This window comes from Netta rufina (assembly GCF_964035555.1).
Source record: "Netta rufina genome assembly, chromosome: 1".
In the NCBI taxonomy this organism is placed as follows: domain Eukaryota; kingdom Metazoa; phylum Chordata; class Aves; order Anseriformes; family Anatidae; genus Netta; species Netta rufina.
The window spans coordinates 56,771,211-56,792,587 of NC_140123.1; the positions used below are offsets into that span (position 1 = coordinate 56,771,211).

The 21,377-nt window shown below is 40.0% G+C and overlaps 2 protein-coding genes across 3 annotated transcripts in view; one reads left to right on the forward strand and one right to left on the reverse strand.

Annotated features, from left to right (window-relative positions):
- NALCN (sodium leak channel, non-selective) overlaps window positions 1–1,177 on the reverse strand; it is a gene marked incomplete at both ends in the record, with an annotated part of 218,699 nt that extends 217,522 nt beyond the window's left edge. For both annotated transcript variants that reach the window (XM_084305464.1, XM_084305463.1), the window contains one exon: window positions 1,070–1,177. In XM_084305464.1, the coding sequence (XP_084161590.1) occupies window positions 1,070–1,177 (108 nt within the window). The remainder of the gene's footprint in view (window positions 1–1,069) is intronic.
- An 18,490-nt stretch (window positions 1,178–19,667) lies between these two features.
- The window catches only part of ITGBL1 (integrin subunit beta like 1), a gene marked incomplete at its 5' end in the record, with an annotated part of 148,562 nt that continues 146,852 nt past the window's right edge, over window positions 19,668–21,377 (forward strand). The window contains 2 exons of the mRNA XM_084290278.1: window positions 19,668–19,759; window positions 20,988–21,199. Coding sequence (XP_084146404.1) covers window positions 19,668–19,759; window positions 20,988–21,199 — 304 coding nt within the window. The remainder of the gene's footprint in view (window positions 19,760–20,987; window positions 21,200–21,377) is intronic.

The window sequence follows — 21,377 nt, forward strand, 5'->3', positions numbered from 1 at the left end:
ACAAGAAAAAAAATGATTCCATCCAAAAGCTGAATGCTGTGCACTGAGAAACATATGTAAATAACTCAGCATATCTTTCTGCAATGACATTTTGAGCTAATTACAACATTCAATAGGAACATTCTATTTTAAATTATTTAGCATGAATAATTAATTCATGGGTGTTGTCTTGTAAATGATTTAGGTGTTAAAACTCAGAAGTGAATCTTAGAGATCTGGGATTCATACTGCAAATGAGATGATAGTTGAATTAAATGAATGCCATGCCAATAACATGTATTAATTTATTTCAGAATATTTGACTTTTTGCTTTCACAAAGTAAAGAATTCTGCTCTCCTTTAAGAGAAGAACAAAAATGCCTTCTCTACAAAACCATGAATCATTCAAAACACAGGAATCCCGGATGCTCACTGACAGCTGAATATGTGATTTAATCATAACAACCATCTTTACGTGGTAAAGGTATCTTCTTAATACAGCACATTCTGTTAATAACTCTGTTCCCAATGAAACAATCTCCAGTTTCAAGTTGACAGACACTTCTTCACCTATCTATTGCTTTAGGGCACATTGTAGGTGAAATGATACTAGAAAAATATGAGCTGAACTTGAAACTAAACAACCAAAATACACTTTTATGTTCATAAGGGATGTAAAAAGGGAGATTTGAAAGTAAAAACTTTCAAGTCAAAATGAAACTGCTGGCCAGTGCTTTAGCAATGAAATGCTCTTTTTGACATTCTCTTCAAAAGTTCACTTTACAAACTTCTAATTTCAATAAACGTTAGGAAACAGATACATTGAAAGGATAGCTACTTAATAAAAAAGCAGTCAGTAGATGAATGTTGAAAAACACTGCTTGATCATCCCCATCACTTTGTAACAACCAAAAACCACCTTCGTATTTAGTTTTGGACTTTTTGTTAGAAATGAACTGGTAGATCAGCAACTACAGCTTGGTATTTGTCTCTGACAAACACCTATTTCATAACCATTCTTAGAAGTCATATTTCAACATCAGAAATTACATTTAACTTACAATTAGCGACTACAGGAAGAGATACGTACTGGTTTGTTAATCCACAGAATATCTGCATTGTCTGACAAAGATTCATCAGGACCAAAATCTGTAACTGGTTGGGCTTCCACCCTTGAACTCTGTTTTCTCTTTAGCATCCTGAAGTTAACTTTTGTTATCTGTGATCATGAAACCACCTTGGGAGAAAAAAAAAAAAAAAAGAGAGAAAAGACATTAATTCACTGAAACCATTTTATAATGCCCTTTTGAACAGCTTTATAAATAACCTAAAGCATTCAGGGTTTATGACAAAGGGACTTGGTATTTATTAACAGGATCTTCATTTTATTAAAAAGCCTTGCCTATATAAATCACTGACATGACTCTCAGTTTACAACAATTTACATAAAGGTATACAACCCAATTACTACAATTTAGCAGCACTGGCAGAAAATTTTGACCAATATGCGAAGGCAGCTATTGCTGTGAACTTAAACTGAAAGAAATCATTGGATGGATTTCCTGAAGCCATTTAATTTAATGGTGACATTTCAATTTATTATATTAGGCTAATATAAAGCCCAATAAGCCAAAGGCAAACAGGCAATGCCAAGTAGCCAACAGATTTTATTGTTCTTTACTGAAATTGGAAGTCTTTTTGCTACTTACTTCTACTATTAACATTCATTTTTTCTAATACCTTTCTTTAATGTCAGTAATTATCTATCCAACGGTGGGACAGTTGGTTTTCTCTGGGGCTTTTGTTGGCACATGGGAGCACAAAGGAAAATGTGCTGTTTCCCCAAGATTAGGTTGAGTTTCAACATTGCTGGCACAGAGGCTGAGCCTTCTGCACACCTCAGTACTCAAAGCAGCAACCACCAGATACACTACGAGAGCCAAGGTGAGCTAAATATTAGCATCAACTTTCCCCCAAACACAGGGCAAGAGTCTCAGAATCAAAATAAATGCAAAGAGATAAATATGCGCTCTCCCAGGGAGTAACAGCACAGCAGGGAGCACTGGACTTGCACAAGAACTGTCTTTCATGAAATGCAGTCTCTTAGGGATGTTTTTTTTTTCAGGAAGGTGAGGGGGAAGGAGAAAGCAGGATCTTGGGCCTTGTCATGAACCTTTACCCTGGACCAAGTCTGGTTCATAGGTGATACTATATTTCCAAAAAGTTTGTCAAAACTAGTACAAAATACTTGAAAGCTACAAGTTGACCATCAGGTATCTCAAGGCATGGTGATGACTGCAGCATGAGTGACAGAAAGACTGTTTTGGAAGAAGCAGGAGGTTCAAGAGTATGGAAGTGCCCAGGTGCTTTGTCTCAACTGGCCTTTCCACCACACCAGCCACTGCTTCAAGTCCACTCTGCACCTATTCATCCCTGGCTGTCTTTTCTTTAAGCTATCATGACAAACAACCTATTCATGCTATTCCAACTCCCTCAGAGTCTACTGCCACTCTATTTTCCCTCTTTCAGATTCAAGAGGTCAGCTCCTATCTCAGTAATTCCCTTGCTCTATTTTCAGAAGAGTGCTTTCTCCCATGGTGTCTCTCCATACGTAAAGGCCTCCTTTCAAGCTTCTGTGACGTTTTTGGATTTTCCTCTTTCATATCTGTCAGTAAATTAAAACTCCTGAGCATGATGTTTGTGTCATCATCATGACTTGAATGCACGCACCTTTCTCCTATCTGCTGCCTAATATTTAAAAGCCAAGTCTGGACCATTGGTCTGAGTCTGGACAGACCCAAAAGCAATAGGGTTGAGGTCCTAGACTGGCAATCCCAGCTGAAGGAGCTGAAGTTATGCAGTATTTTTATTTTTTTTTAAAGAAACACAAATGATATAAAGGCACAAAATAAGGGGCAACTTCTGACACCTTTATTTGTGTTGGACAGTGAATCACAGCACGAAGTGGAAGTGGAACTGATAAGGTAACACTAAATATATGCAAATATTGTAAAATGAACATTATAGATTAATATTCTAACAAATGAGGGGTTGCAAACATACCCATACAAGCCATATGCCCCTTCAACTCATGCTTGAGCTCCATGCTCCCACTTCCTTCCCATAAATGATTTCATCACTCAGTTCTCTTGATCAGTTTTTACTGCTTTCTCCTATTTATTTCCAAGCCTAATGTACCGACCCATTTTCTCTATTTGGACCAAATCATAACTAGAAACTCTCAAATCCTTGGAGCTGTTGGTATTTTTTTGAGGTCACAAAGATTTAAAATGGCTACATTTAGTAAAGTGGTAAGTTTACTGCAATTTCTTGGGAGCTGCATTTTTTGAGACCTTGGAAAACAAAATCTAAAATGTTTCCTGCACATATGTTCGTTTGTAAACTGTTACTCAAAAGCTATTCAATCAATAAAATATTAATTTTATGCTTCCATTTTCTGCATTTCCTAATAAACTCTTAAGAAAATACACAAAAATAAATAGAGGTTGAATAAGGTAAGTACAAACAATAAGAGAATTATGAAAAAAGTCTCAGAAGTCTCAGGATATGAAACATAGACAAGCCACTACTGTTTGTTGTTGTTGTTTTTTGTTTGTTTCTTTCTTTGTTTTTGGTTTAAGATGACACTTTAACAAGCTTTTGGGGTAGAGAGTAGACAATTACCAAATAATTGCTTATTTATACATCTGATAGGTGGGAAGGCGAGCCATATCCTTCCAATGAAATTCACATCTACCCTTCTATCCAGTGACACCAACTTTTTTACTTTTGGAATTGATATGGACACATGAACTTTAGCTGTTAATAATGGATTCAGTTCACATTCCTAAGTGTTGCAACTAAAGAGATCAGAATTCTTCCTTTTATGCAGTAGCCTTGAATGAATTGCCATACATATAAATCTAACAGAAGAGAATAAACATTTATGGAATACAAGAACCACCTTGTTTATTTCTCTACTTGAAATGCACAGAAATGCCCATGAAACAAACAGACAAACACACCACAATAAAGACCACAAGTCAAGAATCTTCTGAAAATGGTCTTTAGCAAGATTATTATTCAAAAGTATAATAAGGTTGCTCTGAAGCTTTTATGCATTTTGTTGTTGTTGTTGTTGTTGTTGTTGTTCACACTGCTTACATTTTTCCAGGGAACCCACAGCTTTACATGTGTCTGTTACAGCAGAACACAAGGCCTGGTGCTTTGCACTCTGGTCCATATACTTGAAGAAGTTTAACGTGTGGCCTACAACCCCTTTTGCACCTTTTTTTTAAGAGGGAACTAGCTGAAAGACGAACGGGAGGAAGGGAGCTGTGCAGGCACTCCTTGCAGCATGTGACGTGCAGCGAGCACCACACCAAGCTGTGCTAATGGGGAGGCTGCAGTCCTCCCTAACCCTGACTATAAATCCACCCCTGCAGTTCCCACATTGATTCCGACATACATCGTTAGGTCTTTCTTTGATCACAACCTGTTATTAACATGAAAGGCTTAATGCATTCCCTAGGATATATTTCGAGCTCCGGAGTTTTTAAGAAATACTGGGTGCGGGACAAAGACAGGTTTTGAGACAAGAAAATACCATGGAGTTTTAAGGGCTACACCCACATCACTTTTCTTTGGAGCATTTTCTTTACAATAGCAATGAAAATCTATAGCACAGGTGTCAACCTACTCAAGCAGGAAAGTAGCCTCTTTGCTTTTAAAACTCTCCCCTATTTTAAGATGTAAAAAAAAAAAAATAAAAAAATACAGGAAGAAAACAGAATATGAATCATGCACTGTGCCCCTTCTGATCCATTTTTTGGTCAGCCTGCTCTCCCTCTCTTCCTCTGAACTTCAACATGTTCAACAATTACTACACTATCTCAGAACTAAACTTTTAGACAATAAACTAGATCACTACAATATCAGCATCACAATACATTTTCAGCTTATGGTTAAATGTGAGTATTGTTCAAGCACAGTAACTGGTAAACTTGAGTTTACCAGTTATTATTATTAATAATAATTATTTATTAATTATTATAATATTATTATATTTAGAAAGTCCCACTGTGCACTTAAGGGAAAGAAAAAGTCTGAAGAAAGTCTAATCCCAGTTTGTGAGATCTAGAATAGACACACTAGCCATTACGACACTTCTGCTAATGGAAGTTTGCACTTCCTACAAAAATCAAAAGACAAATTAAAAAAAAAAAAAAAAAAAAGTAGCTGATCCTACACAACATCAAAACCTGAGAAATCTGTGTGTTGTCTGTAAAAAAAAAAAGAAAAAAAGAAAAAAGAAATTCACTGCATACAGCATATTCTGCTCAAGCATTCTCTATTACAAACTCAAGAAAATGTGCTTATAAATTCTGGTAGATTAAGAAAGCAGTAGAAAAATGACTTTACCAAAAAAAAAAAATAAATAAAGAGAAAAATAAAGTAGATATACCCATCTAAGTTTTATGGAGAGAGTTCAAAAATTAGACAAATCCTTTGCATCAGCTATGTCTGGTTTCCAACATATTTCTGTCTCAGTCTGTTGACTTTGTCACCTGAGATTGTGTGAGCACTGACTGAAGGTCCTCCCATGGCTGGCCACCTACAAGAACTCCCTTCAATGCAAATTCTCTCTTGTCTGAAAATGTCAGCTCCAATTCCAACTATTCCCAGAGCTGGGACACACGAAGCGACTCCTAAAATTGTTAGAAAATTATTAGCTTTGAACTTTTTACTGTCTATAAAATCTAAAGCCTGCCAAATATATAATGAGTGGCAGAGGGAGGGCATTGACACACATTCAAATAGCATGATGATGTTAAGGAAGAAATTGCTCTTCACTGTACTACAGTTATAGGAAAAATATAAATTCTCCTTCTTTTATCTCAATAGCCTTTTTCCTTTCCCTCTTAGCAAACTGTCCCTGTTGCTGTACCAACTTTTACTTCCATCCCTCCTTTTTGGTGTATGTGCAAGGTATTTCAGGATTTGCTTTCATGTACCAGAACATTTGAAGTGAGCAAATTATAGACATTATAGTACAGATATATTTAAGTTTATAAGGGTAAAGACAGGATTCCAATTGATACAATCACATGGCACATACCACTATGGATGTTATTAACTCATAACTAGTTTCAAAGAAAAGCTTATGTCAATAATTTTTCTCTTCATGTTGTATTGTTATTTCATCTGATAAAATGCCCTAAAAGATCTCCCTTACTAATTTAAATACAACTTACACCTAATAGCTGATCAAACTTCAGTACTTATTAAAAACAAACAGCATTTTTCACAAAGAAGGTCTACTGAAAGAAATACCCTAGTAAGTAGTTGCATTCACAATTTCAAATCATCTGGATACAAGTAGGAAAGAACAGCTGGTGACAGCTTGTTTATACTAACAGGACCCCTGGCCAAAAAGATCATACTGGGGTCCAACAGCCAGGGAAAGCTTAATGTTTGCTGATGGCCACCAGTGTTCAGAGCATCTAGTGTGAAAACAGACAGGTGTCCAGGCTTTAGTTCTTTGCTCCCAACATGTCTCGTATTATTTGCAGCTAAGGACAGTGTCACACCATATTTACTTCTTATGAAGTTCTTCCTCTCAGACCTAGTGAAAATGATTCAGGCCTAATCAGCAGGCAGAATCAAGTATCAAATTGCATGTAAAGGCAGAGCTCTCATGAACAAGATATACAGACTACCACTACTACCACACAATGTCATGGGACAAATCCGTTTAAGCCTTTCCACAACCACAAGACACGAGTTTGAAGAACCTATGCATGCTCACAGTATTGTGATAAAGACAGATAATGAACTTCATATCTTTATACAAAGTTTGGTGTTTTAACATTTTTCAATTAAGAAATTGCATTAAAAACAAACAAATAGGCAGGCCACCTACCTATCACTTGCTACATTATGACTAATCTACTGCAATGTTGTCTATATGAAAATCCTTAAAAGCTGACGAAGAAATGCATCAATGAGCTTAGTAAGAACCATGCTAGAAAAACTACAAGAGCAATATTCTGGGATTAGCTTTTGTGGTCTACTCATCGCGAAGTGGCAACTGTAGCCCCCAGTGAAAGCAAGAGAAGACCAATCTTCAAGAGGATTCAGTGAGCAACCCACCCTTTTTAAAAGATCCCACATTCTTTAACCTCCCATGAATGCTTCAGGAGATACAGTTTGCAGGATTTTAAAGCAAGGGTTGAGGGCACCCTTCCCAGAAAGACGAAAGGGTGGAAAGGAGCTTCTCTGTAGGCAGATGGCTGGCAGCATGCCTGCTTAAGTGATTATTTTAATGTTGCTGGGATTTTGTTGTACTACTAATTACACACTACAGTGCCTAGAACCTTGTATACACATTTTTCTCAGAGTTTAAATTGATACATTAAAAAATAAAATAAACAGTGATTATTTACTTTTAGCCTTGTTACAATTTTACTAAAGTAATTGTTTAAAAAAATTGAATATTCTAGATGATTTTCCTTTTCCAAATTCTTCTGTTTATATATACTACTTTAAGAATTTCCAGAGAAACTGTTAATACCCATGTATTTTAAGCTGGAAATCCTTAAAACACAATCAGGACTCTTCCTTCTCATCTTCTTTTCTTAAAAAAAAAAAAAAAAGAAAAAAAGAAAAAAAGTTGGCCTGTGATACAGACTCTCATTGTTGCAGGACAGTTCCCACAAGTTGCAGCCACAACCTTTGGTATTGTACTGCTATCTCCATAAACACAACACTGAATGTAATGGCCAAGAACAAAAGGCCAAACTTTGGGAAAGTTTTTTGGGAAAAATTATACTGGAAAACTGAGAACATAGAATCACAGGCTGACTCAGAAGGTCTTTAGTTCAATCTCCTGCCCAAGGGTGCTCGAGTCAGATGTCAGACAAGCCTACAGTTTACTCAGGTTACTCCAGTCTGGTCCTGAAAACCACCAAGAACGGAGATTGTACAATTTCTCTGGGCATCTTGTTCCACTGCCTGAGTATTCTCACAGTAGGGAAAAATATCAGGGATGAAAGACGAAAAGATCATAGAAAATAAAGGAAAACAAAAAGAAACAAGTAGTAACAATGCAATTTGCAAGCATCGTCTAGAGGTAGTATCATCAAAAATAAGACATTTACTAGTACTTAACCTGATACATGGAACTTCAAATGGAGGTTCAAATAAAACGAAGAACAGAAAAAGACTGAAAAGGAATTAAAATGTGATTTGACATATAACTGGCATATTTGGCTGATTTTGCTTTTTACTTCAAAAAAAGATTTCATGCTCAAAATCTACAGGAAAACCAAGTAATTCTCCAGCCATGGAAGTACTGAATTAGTAACACAGTAAAAATAAGTTTATTTCATGAATGTGAACACTTCTCTTTTTCTCATAAACATGGATAAAATTTTGTTTTCAACAGCCTGAATACCATGAGGGGAGGAAAACCCCAAAGCCCGGAATCCAATAATAGTTCTAGCTCATCATGACACTTCTTAAGAAGAGATTCTTATCCTGGAAAATCAGTGACTTTGCACCTCTTCCAGAATTTGGTCCAGTAGCCCATTATTACTGCCTGTAACACAGCTTGATACTACTTTCTCGTGGAGAAAGTTTCAGGCTCGAGATCTACGTGGCTCATGATCTGGGTCTGGATGAATGCCACATGGTGTCTACGGTAACAGCAATGCCCAAAAGGTGGAAGTCAAAGCAGAGTTTGTATGTTAGAAGGTTGTATATCCAGGAAATGTATATCAAATGGGAACAATCTGTTGTGGACCACATTTCAGATTAACAAAAAAAGACGCGCCAAACAAAAAGACTATGGATCTACATTACTACATAACAAATGACATGGTAATTGTTATGGCTTTAATATTTCATTTCAGAACACAGCACCCAGCTAAAACAGTTAAGGAAATGATTCCCCTAGCTGTTCCTAAATGTTCCCAGAGGTATACTCATGAAGTTGCGGAAAGCCAGAGTCTTCTAGCAGCCTGAGAGATCAGCTCAAAGTGGTATTTGTTTTCTCCCTCCATTGAAGTTTCTTGTGATTTATACAGTAAAAATTAGTCCATTTTTAATAGGTATTCTTTTTTTTTTTTTTGGTCACATAGGGGGCAGGTGGGATGAGGCTGCTGTAGAAGGAAATGAAAAGAGGGACAATGCAATGAACCAGGAAATTGAAGATGTGAAAGACAAAAGACTCAAACAGCATACACTTTGTATTTTCTCACTGTGAATATTTCCTATATATCAGTGACTCTGAACGCAAGGATGGGTAACTGAAGAAACCTCAGCTAACTTAAAAGCCACGCTCGTAGGTAAAGGCCACCAGAAAGCTCAGCTCTTCCTACAAACGCGCCTTTGACGTCAGGAGCACTCGAACAAAAAGACGTGGACAAAAATAATTAAAATAATAATAATAATAAGCAGGTCTCCATTCACATAACGACCCGAGGCCCTTGAAACTGCGCGTTAACCCCGGGGAGATTCCCTTGGGGTCAGCATCTCCCCCCGAAAACCACCCGCGGGGGGTCCCGGCCATCCTCCCGGCGTCCCCCCCAGCTGCCCCCGGATGGAGCCGCTCCGGGCACCGATCCCGGGCTCGTTTTGCCCAGGCCGAGGGCCGCTCCCCCGGCCCCGGGCCCGCCGCGGCCCCCGGGGCTCGGTGCCGGGGCCCTGTCGCCGCGGTCTTCCCGGGGTGCTCGGGGGAGGGGGGCCGGGGAGGGAGCGGGGAGGAGCCGGGGACCCCCGTACCGAGCCGGCCGCGCCCGCCGCCTCCCACCTACCGCCAGCATCCGCCTTCATGGCGCGGTCGGGAGGGGCCGGCCCCGGCCCCGGGGTGTCGCGGGGAGCGGAGGGGCCCCGGCGGCGGCCGCCCTCGGTCTCTCGGCAACAGCGGCGGCGGGTGGGGCGGCAAAAAAAGGGATGGGAAGGGAAGGTGGGGGAGAATCGCCGCCGAGATCCAGGCGGGTGCCTCACATCGGCAGGTGCCGAGGGGAGAGGCGGCCGAGGCGGCCGGCGGTGTCCTCACGCAGAGCGAAGGCGCAGCCTGGAAGAGGGATGCAGCCCGCTGCCTCTCGGCCCCTCGCAGCTGTTCTGGCGTGGGGGGCTGGCTTTGTTCACCGAGCCCCGAGACGAATAACGGGTGAAGGAAGTACGAAGGAGGCCAGGATGCTTCCTACGGGCTCAAACTGAGCAGTAGCTGGGCAAGAAGCAGCAGGAGAAAGCAGCACTATGCCATCGAAGTGTGTCTGTGCAGCAGCTCTGTAGGGCTTGGGATGTTGGCTTTGTGTTTCTTTTGCTTCTGTTTGTTTGCTTGGCATGGTCATCAAGTACTATGGCAGTTGTTTATTTTGGTAAGGAAACTTATGTGTCCATCTCAGAGCTCTCCTAGTAGGTGCGCACTTCTTTTTGACCACACAGTTTACAGCAATGGTCACATCAACTAGGTGGTCTTCTTCCTTGTCAGGTTACTGAAGATCCAAATAAAAGCTGGGTTTTGAGCTCCACGGTAAAATAAATTCACAAAGTAGCATCATCCATAAAGTAGCAAAGGGATACCTTAAATAAGTTCATAAGTACTTGGGAAACTGCCTCTGTGTGTGAAGTCACCATGTTCCAATCTGTATTTTTATCTTCTTGGGCCAAAAAAAAAAAGCCTAAATTTCAGTATATTATTGTTTCGTTTTTACATGATTGTAGTTGGTGTGATATTAGACAAACTCATAGCTTCCTGGGGCCTGTAAAATTAGTGAAAGCAAAGAGGTAATCCTGCAAATACAGTTGTTGCGAAGATAGCATTAAAGGCATGGAATAGGATTTTAAAAACAAAACCCCTAGCAAAATAACACAGAAAACAGAAGGAAAACATATGGCATAAATTGCATTAAGTCCCGTTAGATTATATCTATTTGATGTTTACAACAAAAAACTAATAAGCCAGTTAGGGAGCTGGCCTCAGGATTATGGATGCAGCCCTGCTGGTGCTTACGTCCTGCATTAACAACATTAGCAATTCCAGTAAATTTAAGCACCTAATTTTAGTGTTCACAGAACTAGTGTCTTTAATAGCAAGCAGCCAGCTGATAACTAATAAAATAAAATAAATAAAAAAAAGAAGATCAATTTAGGAATAAATGTGTTTACAAATAATACTCTTCATATTTTGTCTCTTCCTCTATTATAGTTTATTAGTTGGAATAAGTTGCTAGGCAGCATTATGCTGGTGGTGAAAGCATCTCGTGAATGAAAAGTGACATTTTCAAAAAGTGAAGCATAGCAGATATATCTAAGGAAAAGAAATCAGCATTTGCTAGCAGATGTGATTTTGTGCCGGAGCTTTTCTATGGACATACTGGCCTAGGAAAAATAATACGTGATAGAACAATTCAGGTTGGAAGGGACCCTGGGAAGCCACCTTGTCTGGCCAATCTGCTGAAAACAACTCAGCTATGAGATCACACCAGGGTTTTATCCAGTTGGGCCTTGAAAACCTCCCAAGACCGAGACTGCACAACCTTTATGGGCAACCTGTTCCAGTGCTCGACTGTCCTCATTGAGAAGAATTAATTTTCTTAACATCCAGTTGGACCCTCTTGTCTGCTGTCTTTCCTCCTCCCCTCATACATCTCAAAGAACCCAGCTCCATCCTCAAGATACCATCCTCGTAGGCCCTGGCAGGCTGCTCTGAGGTATCCCCAAGGCCGTCCTTTCTCCAGGCTGAACAAACACTGCTCCTTCAGCCATGGGGCAAGTGCTCCAGTCCAAGCCCTCTTGGTGGCATGTAACTCACATTACTCCAGTGTATTAACATCTGGACTCAGAATTGGATGCAGTATTTTACATGCAGTTTAATGAGTGCCAACTAAAAGGGGATGTTTCCTGACATATAGTTTGTACTACAGAATACAAATTTCCAAACTTATTTTACACTTTAACCTGGGATCAGATTTGGTAACACAGCATTAAAGTTTGCCCTCCTTATCCATACGAAGCTTCTGTGAACTGCAGGCTGTTAACAGAGACCAATGCTTTCAGCAGAAGTTTGGTTTCTCTGGGTCATCTGTCTATAAGCATGACTTGCATCAGGTGGTGCTGCTGCTGGAAAAAGGATTTAGTTCTTGATACCTTGACATGCTTGCTATGCATGAGGAAAAAATAGTAGTATCTTTAATTTGAAGACTTGTGGAGGAAATGAAGGTCTACTGTTAGCTTGAAAAAGCCCTTTTTTGATTTGGTAATTCACCACAAATTTACCTTCATGACTGCCACAGAAAAAGCAATTATGAACATTTAAAAATTAAGTTACACATATTACTGTATGAGTATAAAGTGGAAAATGTAAATATTTATAAAGTTGCTGATCGAATTTTGCCATTTAAAATCCATGCTAACATTTAATATTTGGGGCTACAGCGTGGTTTTATTTTGATTTAGAAAGTTCTCATTGACTTAAAGGGCAAGCTAAAAATGTACATATAAGGACTGAATTTGAGGGTTAAGTGGAAGATATAACTTTACTGTAATGTGAAATACATCAAAAGGAAAGATATATCTTAGTAAGTATTTACTTTTATTCTCTCTAAATCTAGAATAGAAAAAGGAATTTTCTTATTCCTTCCTCAAACTTCAACACAGTTGAATCTGGCCATGAGGAAACTTCCATTTAAAATGGAATTGTAGAAGATTCCAGAAGACTGATATTGAGAATTCAAGGTGACAGTTCTCAGCCTTACCTATCACTTTATTAAATTCTGTAACATGATCTGCAAACACAGTAAGGTCTTCCTGGATAAAAGGTGATGGTGAAACCAAAGTTTTCTAGGCCTGCTCTCTTGGCAGGTCTCAAGGAGAAAATAAAAGCTTTGTTTTATGTATTTCATTGCAGAATTTGTTTAGCCCACAAGCCCCATGGTTTATTTTTATATATTTATTTATTTTATGGAATACAGCTGACTCAAGCTAAAGAGTTTTTATCTATAAAGATAAAAAAAAAAATTAAGATAAATTTTTTTATCTATAAAGATAAAAAATAGTGTCATGGTTTTAATAGGGTGCGCCAAAGCAGGCAAGTAATGGACATCTCATATTCCCCATTTTCAGTGAGAAAGAGCAACTGTTATGAAGGGAAAGCACTAATGCTAGGCACCAACTCTTCCGTTTTATAAAATCCAATTGCTACTCTCTCATTTGCTGATATCTATATAAATACACATTTCCACAGCAATTTGTGTATTTTATGTAGTTGAAAATGGGAAAAGCCACGTTAGAAATAGTGAAATTACGGTCTTATTTCTGAATGTATTTGAGCTTTATTTGTACATCTCTTGTTCTCACTTTTCATACATATCTTAAGGAGATGAAGAGTAGTGGATTTTTATTTTTTTTTTTTAGGGAAAGAAAAAAAAGAAACTATCCCAAGGAGCTGAGCTTAGTGGAAATGCTATTGTTGGAATTTGATTTACCACTTAGAAAAGAACTCACTGCTTGATCAGATTTCAGATATTCCATAATGAGTAAAAGAATTCATGAAATATTCATTTTGAAATGATGGTTAAGCTTTTAAAAAGGTCATAAAATGTCATTTAGAAATTCAGAATTAAACTTCAGACCCAAAGGAAGATTTAATCATTTAGGCATGGGATAACAGTCAAAAAGTGCTAGATTCCTGCTTTGTTGCTGTCTCACCCCAAAGCACCCGAAGTGCTTAGTCATCTTAATGGCTGTTACCACAAAGTTCTCCAGAAATCTTAAGTCTGCTCTGCACATGCAAAGCAGCACCACAGCATCATGGCAGGGCTCCGCCTGATTAAAAGTGGTACAGCTGTCTGGCTTTCCTCCATCTGTCTGCTCAGTATGGCTCAGGCTGAGAGGTGCTCTCACTTGGAACCATATGACTGTAACAAAAATCAGCACAGAGCAACATCAGGCTAATGACTGGTAGAGAAGGTCAGCTAGTATTCATGAGAGATTTTGATTGGGAAGGATTGCAAAACTTCCATTCTTAAGTGTCTGTGACCAGTGTCAACATTGAAGAACCAAAATAGATTATACAAAGTATGCTTTTCACATTTTCAGACCTTAAGTAGGGTCCTTAAATCTACAACTGTGTATATATATGGCTTGCTTTTCAAAAATGCTTAGTACGTGGAAGAGGGGCAATACTAGTCACACCCCACTTTCTCTTCATTTTGGTCTCTCCTTCTTTTTTGGTTTAATAACAAGCTGCAGAACCCAGTGACTGAGCACTGAAACCATACAAGAGGGGTTGCTGTTGCCTGGAGAATTTGATGGAACCATATGACTGTAACAAAAATCAGCACAGAGCAACATCAGGCTAATGACTGGTAGAGAAGGTCAGCTAGTATTCATGAGAGATTTTGATTGGGAAGGATTGCAAAACTTCCATTCTTAAGTGTGTTCACCTCAAATGTAAACCTGAGATGCTGCTGTTTTCCCCTAAGAAGTCAGCAATATTCATTTTTTAATTTACTTTCCCTAGGAACAACTCTTCAGTCACAGAGACAAGAACTATTCATTATATAATTAATTCTGGTAATTAGTAAAAAAAATACAAAATGCATAGTTTTGTTATTTTTATTGTATTTGACACTGTTTTAGATTTTTCAAGATTTCCAGCAGCAAGTATCATAGTCCCTTTGAAAAATAAGATGTGGTGTGACCACAGAGTGAGGGTTCATGTCAAAAAATGTCCAAAAAATGTCCATTTATATCTTTTCTTGGCCTCTTCAAGAATGCTTCATATTATTAGCTTGGATTGCATCAGACCTTGACTTGCTTTCTAAAATAGGTGCAAAAAGGTTAAGAACGTAATAGTATGTTTTTTTTTTTTTAAACATGCTGTTTTTTTCTGGCATTCTGAGCTGTCTTGCAAGCTCATGCTTAAAAATCTCATGCTGCTGTAAGGCCTCTGTAAAAGCAGAGTACTGCTGCTGTTTTGGGGAATTAGCTTGTAAACATTAAACAAACACAAGACCTATCTACTATTTAAAGTTTTGACTAGGAGCTGAAAGAGTAAGCTAAGGTTTTACACTAGAGTATAAAACAATAACATCTTGATTAATGTTGACCTATGAACTGTTTGGATAGCTTATATTCACTACTATTCAGGGCAGCAACATTCAGGCCAGCGCAGCTTTAATCTTGTTCTAACCTTGATCCTATAACTCTAAAAGCTATTTCTATTCCCTGTGTGGTACCATCAGCTGTCCCAGATTCCATCTCATGTCAGCAAAATGAAGACAAGGTTTTCTGCTCTGCACAGCTCTGGCATCCTCTGTCTCTTGCTCAGCTCCAAGGCTGCCATCGGCTACTACAGCAATGAATCTCAAGAGCTGAGTGCATTTCCGAACTGTTTAATTTAGACAGATTTCAGTTATCTTCATCAAGTATTTTAGTCTGCAGATGCTAAAGTGGCTTGTCATAGGTTAGGTCTTTAGAGCTGTCTAGTTTAGTGATGGTGTTTCAGTGACAGAAGTGATGCAAAATCACTGAGAGCTTCCAAATCTCCTCATTACAGGTTTTATAGAGAAGTAATAACTTGTGTGATATGTGGGATTTTCAACTTCTTGTTAATTTTAGAAAAATGCTGTGGAAGTTAATGCCTCCGCAAAGTCTCCTCATAGAAAAACTGGTGGTGTTACTATACTGGGATCCATGGAAACACAGGAACAGTATTTGCAAATTTTGGTGGTCTCCAGTTATATTTTAAGCTTAAACTCTTCACTGGATGCACATTTTGTTTTGTTTTGTTTTATTAAAAACAAACAAACAAACACTTAAAAATAGCATGAAATTTTGGTTTGCCTAATGCCTTCATTAAAGTGACAGCAAAATTATGCTGGCCACTAAGAGGCTGTAATAGAAGAGTAGGAAGAGTCCATCTGCTTCCGTGCAGCAAATCAAATCTCATTTAGCAGCAGAGTATGTAATCAGTGTCAGAATCAACTCAGTAGTTGAGGTTGGAAGGGACCTTTGGAGGTCATCGTGTCCATTCCCTGCTCAAAGCAGGGTCACCTACAGCCAGTTGTCCATGTCCAGATGGCTTTTGAATATCTCCAAGGAGGGAGACTCCTCAACCTCTCTGCACAATCTCTTCCAGTGTTAGAATGAACACTGGAAAAATTCTGGCACAGTGACAGTTATATGGTGCTTGCCTCCAAAAAAAGAAAAATCCATACCAGATTCTGTATGTTTTTAATAAGAACACTAATAGTGATAGACTTAAACTGAGGTTCAGGTGTAGGTGTGTTTAGCAGCACCTATTTTCTTGGTTCCATGTCTTTATTTGAAGACATTTCTTGTCTGACAAGTGTTACTTAAACCTATTGCCTACTTTTCAGAAGGCTGTTCAATATTAGCAGTATGTTCCAGCTCCTCCTCCTCCTCCTCAGCATTGTGTTGATTTTCTCTTCTCTACTTTTTTTCTCTGCAGGTGGTGATATTACAAAGAGTTAAGTGTACATGTACCAAGCACCTACAGGTCTAAAGCCTTCGTTTGAAACTCCAATGTGTAGGAAAGCTAGCATTTTATGAATACTGTACTTAGTGTAGGTGTATGTTATCCAGAAAAGAACAAAGCTCTTTAAGATTACATACAGGAGTGGCTGAAAGGAAGTGAGCTGTCCTCATGACAGCATGTCAGGTTCTCATTTAGAAAGAAACTGATTCCTTTTGAATTGATTTTACATTCTGTTTGGGAGCCTCTTAGATCACATAGTACACATATATGCATGCATTGTACATATATGCACATAGTGTATGTATATGCATATATGTATATATATATGTGCATGCACACAAACATTCTAAGCTTAAAAGATTAAATAATAGACACAAGCAAAGGTTAAAATCCAGTAAGGAAGCACTAAGATACAGTAATAGAGGCAAGCACATATGAAAGCAATTACTAAACTTAAGCTCTGGGTGCACATTTTAAATACTCCACCCTTGGGCTCCTTAACTGCCTTCTCCAAAATCAAAAGATCCACAGCCAAAATGCGTGTATTGCTTAAAACCCTGACAGATGTAAATAAATAAAAAATAAGAAAGTGATAAGGTCAACATATCATGACAGATGTTTTCTCCTTGTACTTTTGAAGTTACAGTTTGCAGGCTGCTCGAAGGTCTTGCACACACCTATCACCACCAGTCTACACAGGAAAAAATAAGGAAGACGAACAGATGGCAACATTTTAGTGTGTGGATTAAAGATAAATTTAGTGCCAAAAGGGAATTACTATTGTTTAAAATGCAAAGCTTTCTATTTATTCCTCTGTAACTCCAGACTTCTAGCAGTATGATTTCTGACAACTACATTGTTCTTAAAAGTGCTGCCATTTGATTTTTTTCTTATTGTAACATTACAGATAAATTTGAAAAAACTATTACACAGAGCACATAGTACTGCATTAAGCATGGACTTCAAAATTCAAGGATTGTCAAAAATAAAAGCCTGCCAATTTACTTACCTTTTCACTAGATCCATCAAAGTCAGATGCAAGAACTTAGCACAATGGTAAGCAATTTGCAAGACTGAAACCAGTAGATTGGACTTAATACAAGATTTTTACCATCAGCATTGTATGAGAAAATTCTGTAACATATTTGCAATGGGAAATATACATTTATTGCAGCAAGATTATTACAAAATTAGTATACAATAAGCAGCTATATACAGGACTATAAGATTTTTTTTTTTTCCTCCTAAATATTCTTGTTCATGTTACAGGGCAAAATTATGTGTCATATAGAGGATAGCACACTACAAGTAGACAGCAAGTTTTACAGGCCATAGCTTCAAGGTAATCTATTAAAATAAGGCAGAAGTTTTATGTTTAAATAGTCTGTTGGAATCATGTTTGGTTTTATATCTTCAGGAAGTAAGAATGTATATTTGCTATTAGTCTCGAACATTTTTTTCCCAACCTCTTATTTCATGTTTCAGTGAAAATATGTTTCTATTGAATGCATTCTTGTCTAAAAATTGGACTTTACAGGCCCCAAATTGAACTTAAAAACAGTTCTTTTGGCATGTATAAGACCAGCAGAGCAAAGTCAATTGTTTGACTTACTGTTCACAGGAAAAGCACTAGCAGAACTATGTCTGGTAGCAGTAATCCTGGGAATTGCACACTTGAGTTCACTATGTTAGGCCTAATTACACTTTTGGGAAAGGCAGCATCTAACTAGAAGGATTTTTAACCAAATCTTAAAATGTTTCCAGAACAGTATAATCTGTGGTATACCAGATATTTAATATAAGAATAAACCAAAAGTTATTCATTTTGTGAAAGCTACGGACAGCTTTTGCCTCAGGCCCTGGAACCAGTGAAAGCTTCTGTGAACCTGCCTACTTCAAAAATGCAGATATGGATGCGTAGATCAGGACACCTATGCCATACCATCTTACATGGTGGAAGTTTGTTTCCTTAAGAGCTTTCCATATCAGAGAAGTATCAGGCAATCAGCCGGATAACCACAGGACAGCTGAAGTTGGAAGGCACCTCTGGGGGCCATCTGGTCCAATCCCTGCTCCAGCAGGGCCACCCAGAGCAGTTTGCCTACGACCATGGCCAGGTGGCTTTTGAAGATCTCCAAGCAAAAGACCTCACAGCCTCTCAGGGCAACCTGTGCCAGTGCTCTGTCACCTGCACAGCACAGAAGTGCTGTCTGGTGCTCAGAGGGAGCCTCCTGTGTGCCAGTTTGTGCCCGTTGCCTTGTCTTGTGAACAGGCACCACTAAAAAGAGCCTGGCCCCATCTTCTTTGCCCCCTCCCTTCAGGTATTTATAGACATTGACGAGATCCCCCCTGAGCTTCCTCTTCTCCAGGCTGAGCTGATCTCTCAGCTTCTCCTCATAGAAGAGACTTTTTTATTCCTCTCTGCATGACTTTTCCAAAGAAATGTGTGTGGCCATTCCTGCCAAATTTCACTCGTTTTGAGTGCGCCTCCCTCCTTATAGCTTAGTTTTAAGCCACTTCCCAAACCACCCACTGGTGTGATGCAGCACTGTGCTGTGTTTTAATGAGGTGTGGTGCTTCAGCTCGCTCAGGATGTTTTATTCAGGGTCACCCAGCCAGGTGCCAGCCCATGGCATGGCACAGGGTGAGGCTTCCAGCAGGTAGCCCTGGCACCCAGGCCCGGGCTTGCTGCCACTCAGCCCCGGGCCTCTAGGGATCACCCATCCTGTCCTCTCTGTAGTCCCTACAGACAACACCTCAGCCGTGCATGTTTCCCTGACAGCCTCGCAGCACTTATCCCAAACAGCCATCTATCAAAGGACGCGGGGATACGCATACCTCAAATATTTACGGTGCCTGAGCTTTGAGACCGAGACAGTTCGTTCACATCTGCGCACAGGCCACTTTTAAAACATCAAAATAAACCATCTGGCTGCGCAACTGTTTCTAATTACTTCCCTGCTTAGACTGTAAACTTCGGGGTTTGGCACCGGCCTCCCTCCCAGAGCGCTGCCCAAATCCAGCTCCCAGGCAGCTAATCAGCGCCACTGCGGCGCGGGGGGAGCAGCCCTGGAGCCGGGCTTGCCCAGCTAACAGCTCTCTGCACACCCGCCGGCTCTGTCTGTCTGTCCGTCCTTCCATCTGTCCGCAGGAGGCAGTGGGAACGCAGCCCGGCACCATGTGTACACGGGGGCTGCCGGGGCTGGCACTGCTGGTGGTGGCGGTCACCTCCCTGCCTGGCCTGCGCCCCGCCGCCCCTCCGTCCCTGAGGTAAGTGTGGCTATGAAGTGACCATGAGGGGGGCTGGCACCCTCCTGACAAATTGGGGTCAGGGTGCGGAGGGCATGTTAGAGGCGATCTGTGAGCTCTGCCCCCGCCTGGTGCCCTGTGGCACCCAGGGAAAGTGCTTGGGATTGAGGAGGGCATGGACGGGTGTCGTAAGGGTGTCAGGGCTTTTTGTTGCCATGAGGTGTTTCCTGTCTGAGATGGAGATCTTTTGTGCAGTAAAGTGGGGAAAAGTTGGATGTTGATGGCTGCTTGTACCCAAGCTGCCAAATCCTGCTGCCTGAGTAGAGCGAGAGCCTAACCACAAATCCATGTGTGTTCCTGCATCTTCATGTGTCAGCACAGCGGGGTGTTTTTCCCTTTGCTCTTTGCCTCCACCAGGGCCAGCACCTGTCTGTGCTTACAGCCAGCATCAATTTTGCTCTCAAGCATGTAACATCTAGTGTCTGAGAAGTACTAACCTGGATCCTCAGCATTCCCTAGCGCTGTGAACACCTGTCTTTGGCACCTGAAGTTGGCCAGTCCTTTGTTTTGTTTTCCTGTAATCCTGATCCTAATGAGGCAATGTTGATTTTCCTTGTGTATGTCCTGCAAGTCCTGATCTCCATTGCATGGTACAATCCAGGTCTCACATCTGGATTCTCCTGAATTTATTAAAAACATAGCCACTAACTATACTTTTACATGGAAGTCAGTGATTACTTCTGTTTCTGTTTGGATGAAAGCATAGATCCTCTCTATCTGACAGACAGAAGACTGCAAAAGGATTACTTTTTCAAATATATTCTAGTAGAATCAATCATAGGCTTGCTTTTTGGTATTCTGTATTCCAGTTACAATGCCTAAATGTTTGCATGTATATGTCATTTTTAAAGCTTTTGGGATAATTCAAATCAAAATGTTTCATGGTAGATAATCAAACTCTATGTGTATATGCATATATACCAGATAGGCGTAATGAAAATGATGAGCCTATTGCAGTTTAACATGGCAATTACAATACAGCATAAGCATTCCTGCACATAACAACGAGATTTCTGATGAAAGGGAAGAAAATTGGGTGATTTGAGGCAAGTAGTAGTTTACAACCATAAACAAAGCTGTGGTGTTAAAAACAGGGCTTTGGAGAACAGGTGAAGTCCTGACAGCGGGGTGGTTTCCCCCACAGCCCTTGGCTTTGACTACAGTTTCTCCTCTTTGCTGTCCTCCTCAGGAGCGCTTTGGGCAGTCCTGCTGCATGCCGCCTGTCCCGGGCCGAGGCAGAGCTCAGGTGCCGCGTCCCCGGGGGGCAGCTGTGCAGCGGCAGGGGCAGGTGCGACTGTGGAGTCTGCATCTGCCAAGTGACGGAGGCCGGCAAATACTACGGTCCGCTGTGTGAGTGCCATGATTGGGTGTGCGAGACCTATGACGGGAAGATCTGTGCAGGTAAGGAAGCCACTGGGGTGACTGACGCTTTAGAAAATTATGAATACGTGTCATAACCAGAAATATGTTGGGAACACAGAATGAAGATACAGTAGAGACATAGCTATGAATGCATCCCTGGACCATAGGATCATAGAATCTCAGTATCATATAAGCTGGAAAAGACCTTCAGGATCAT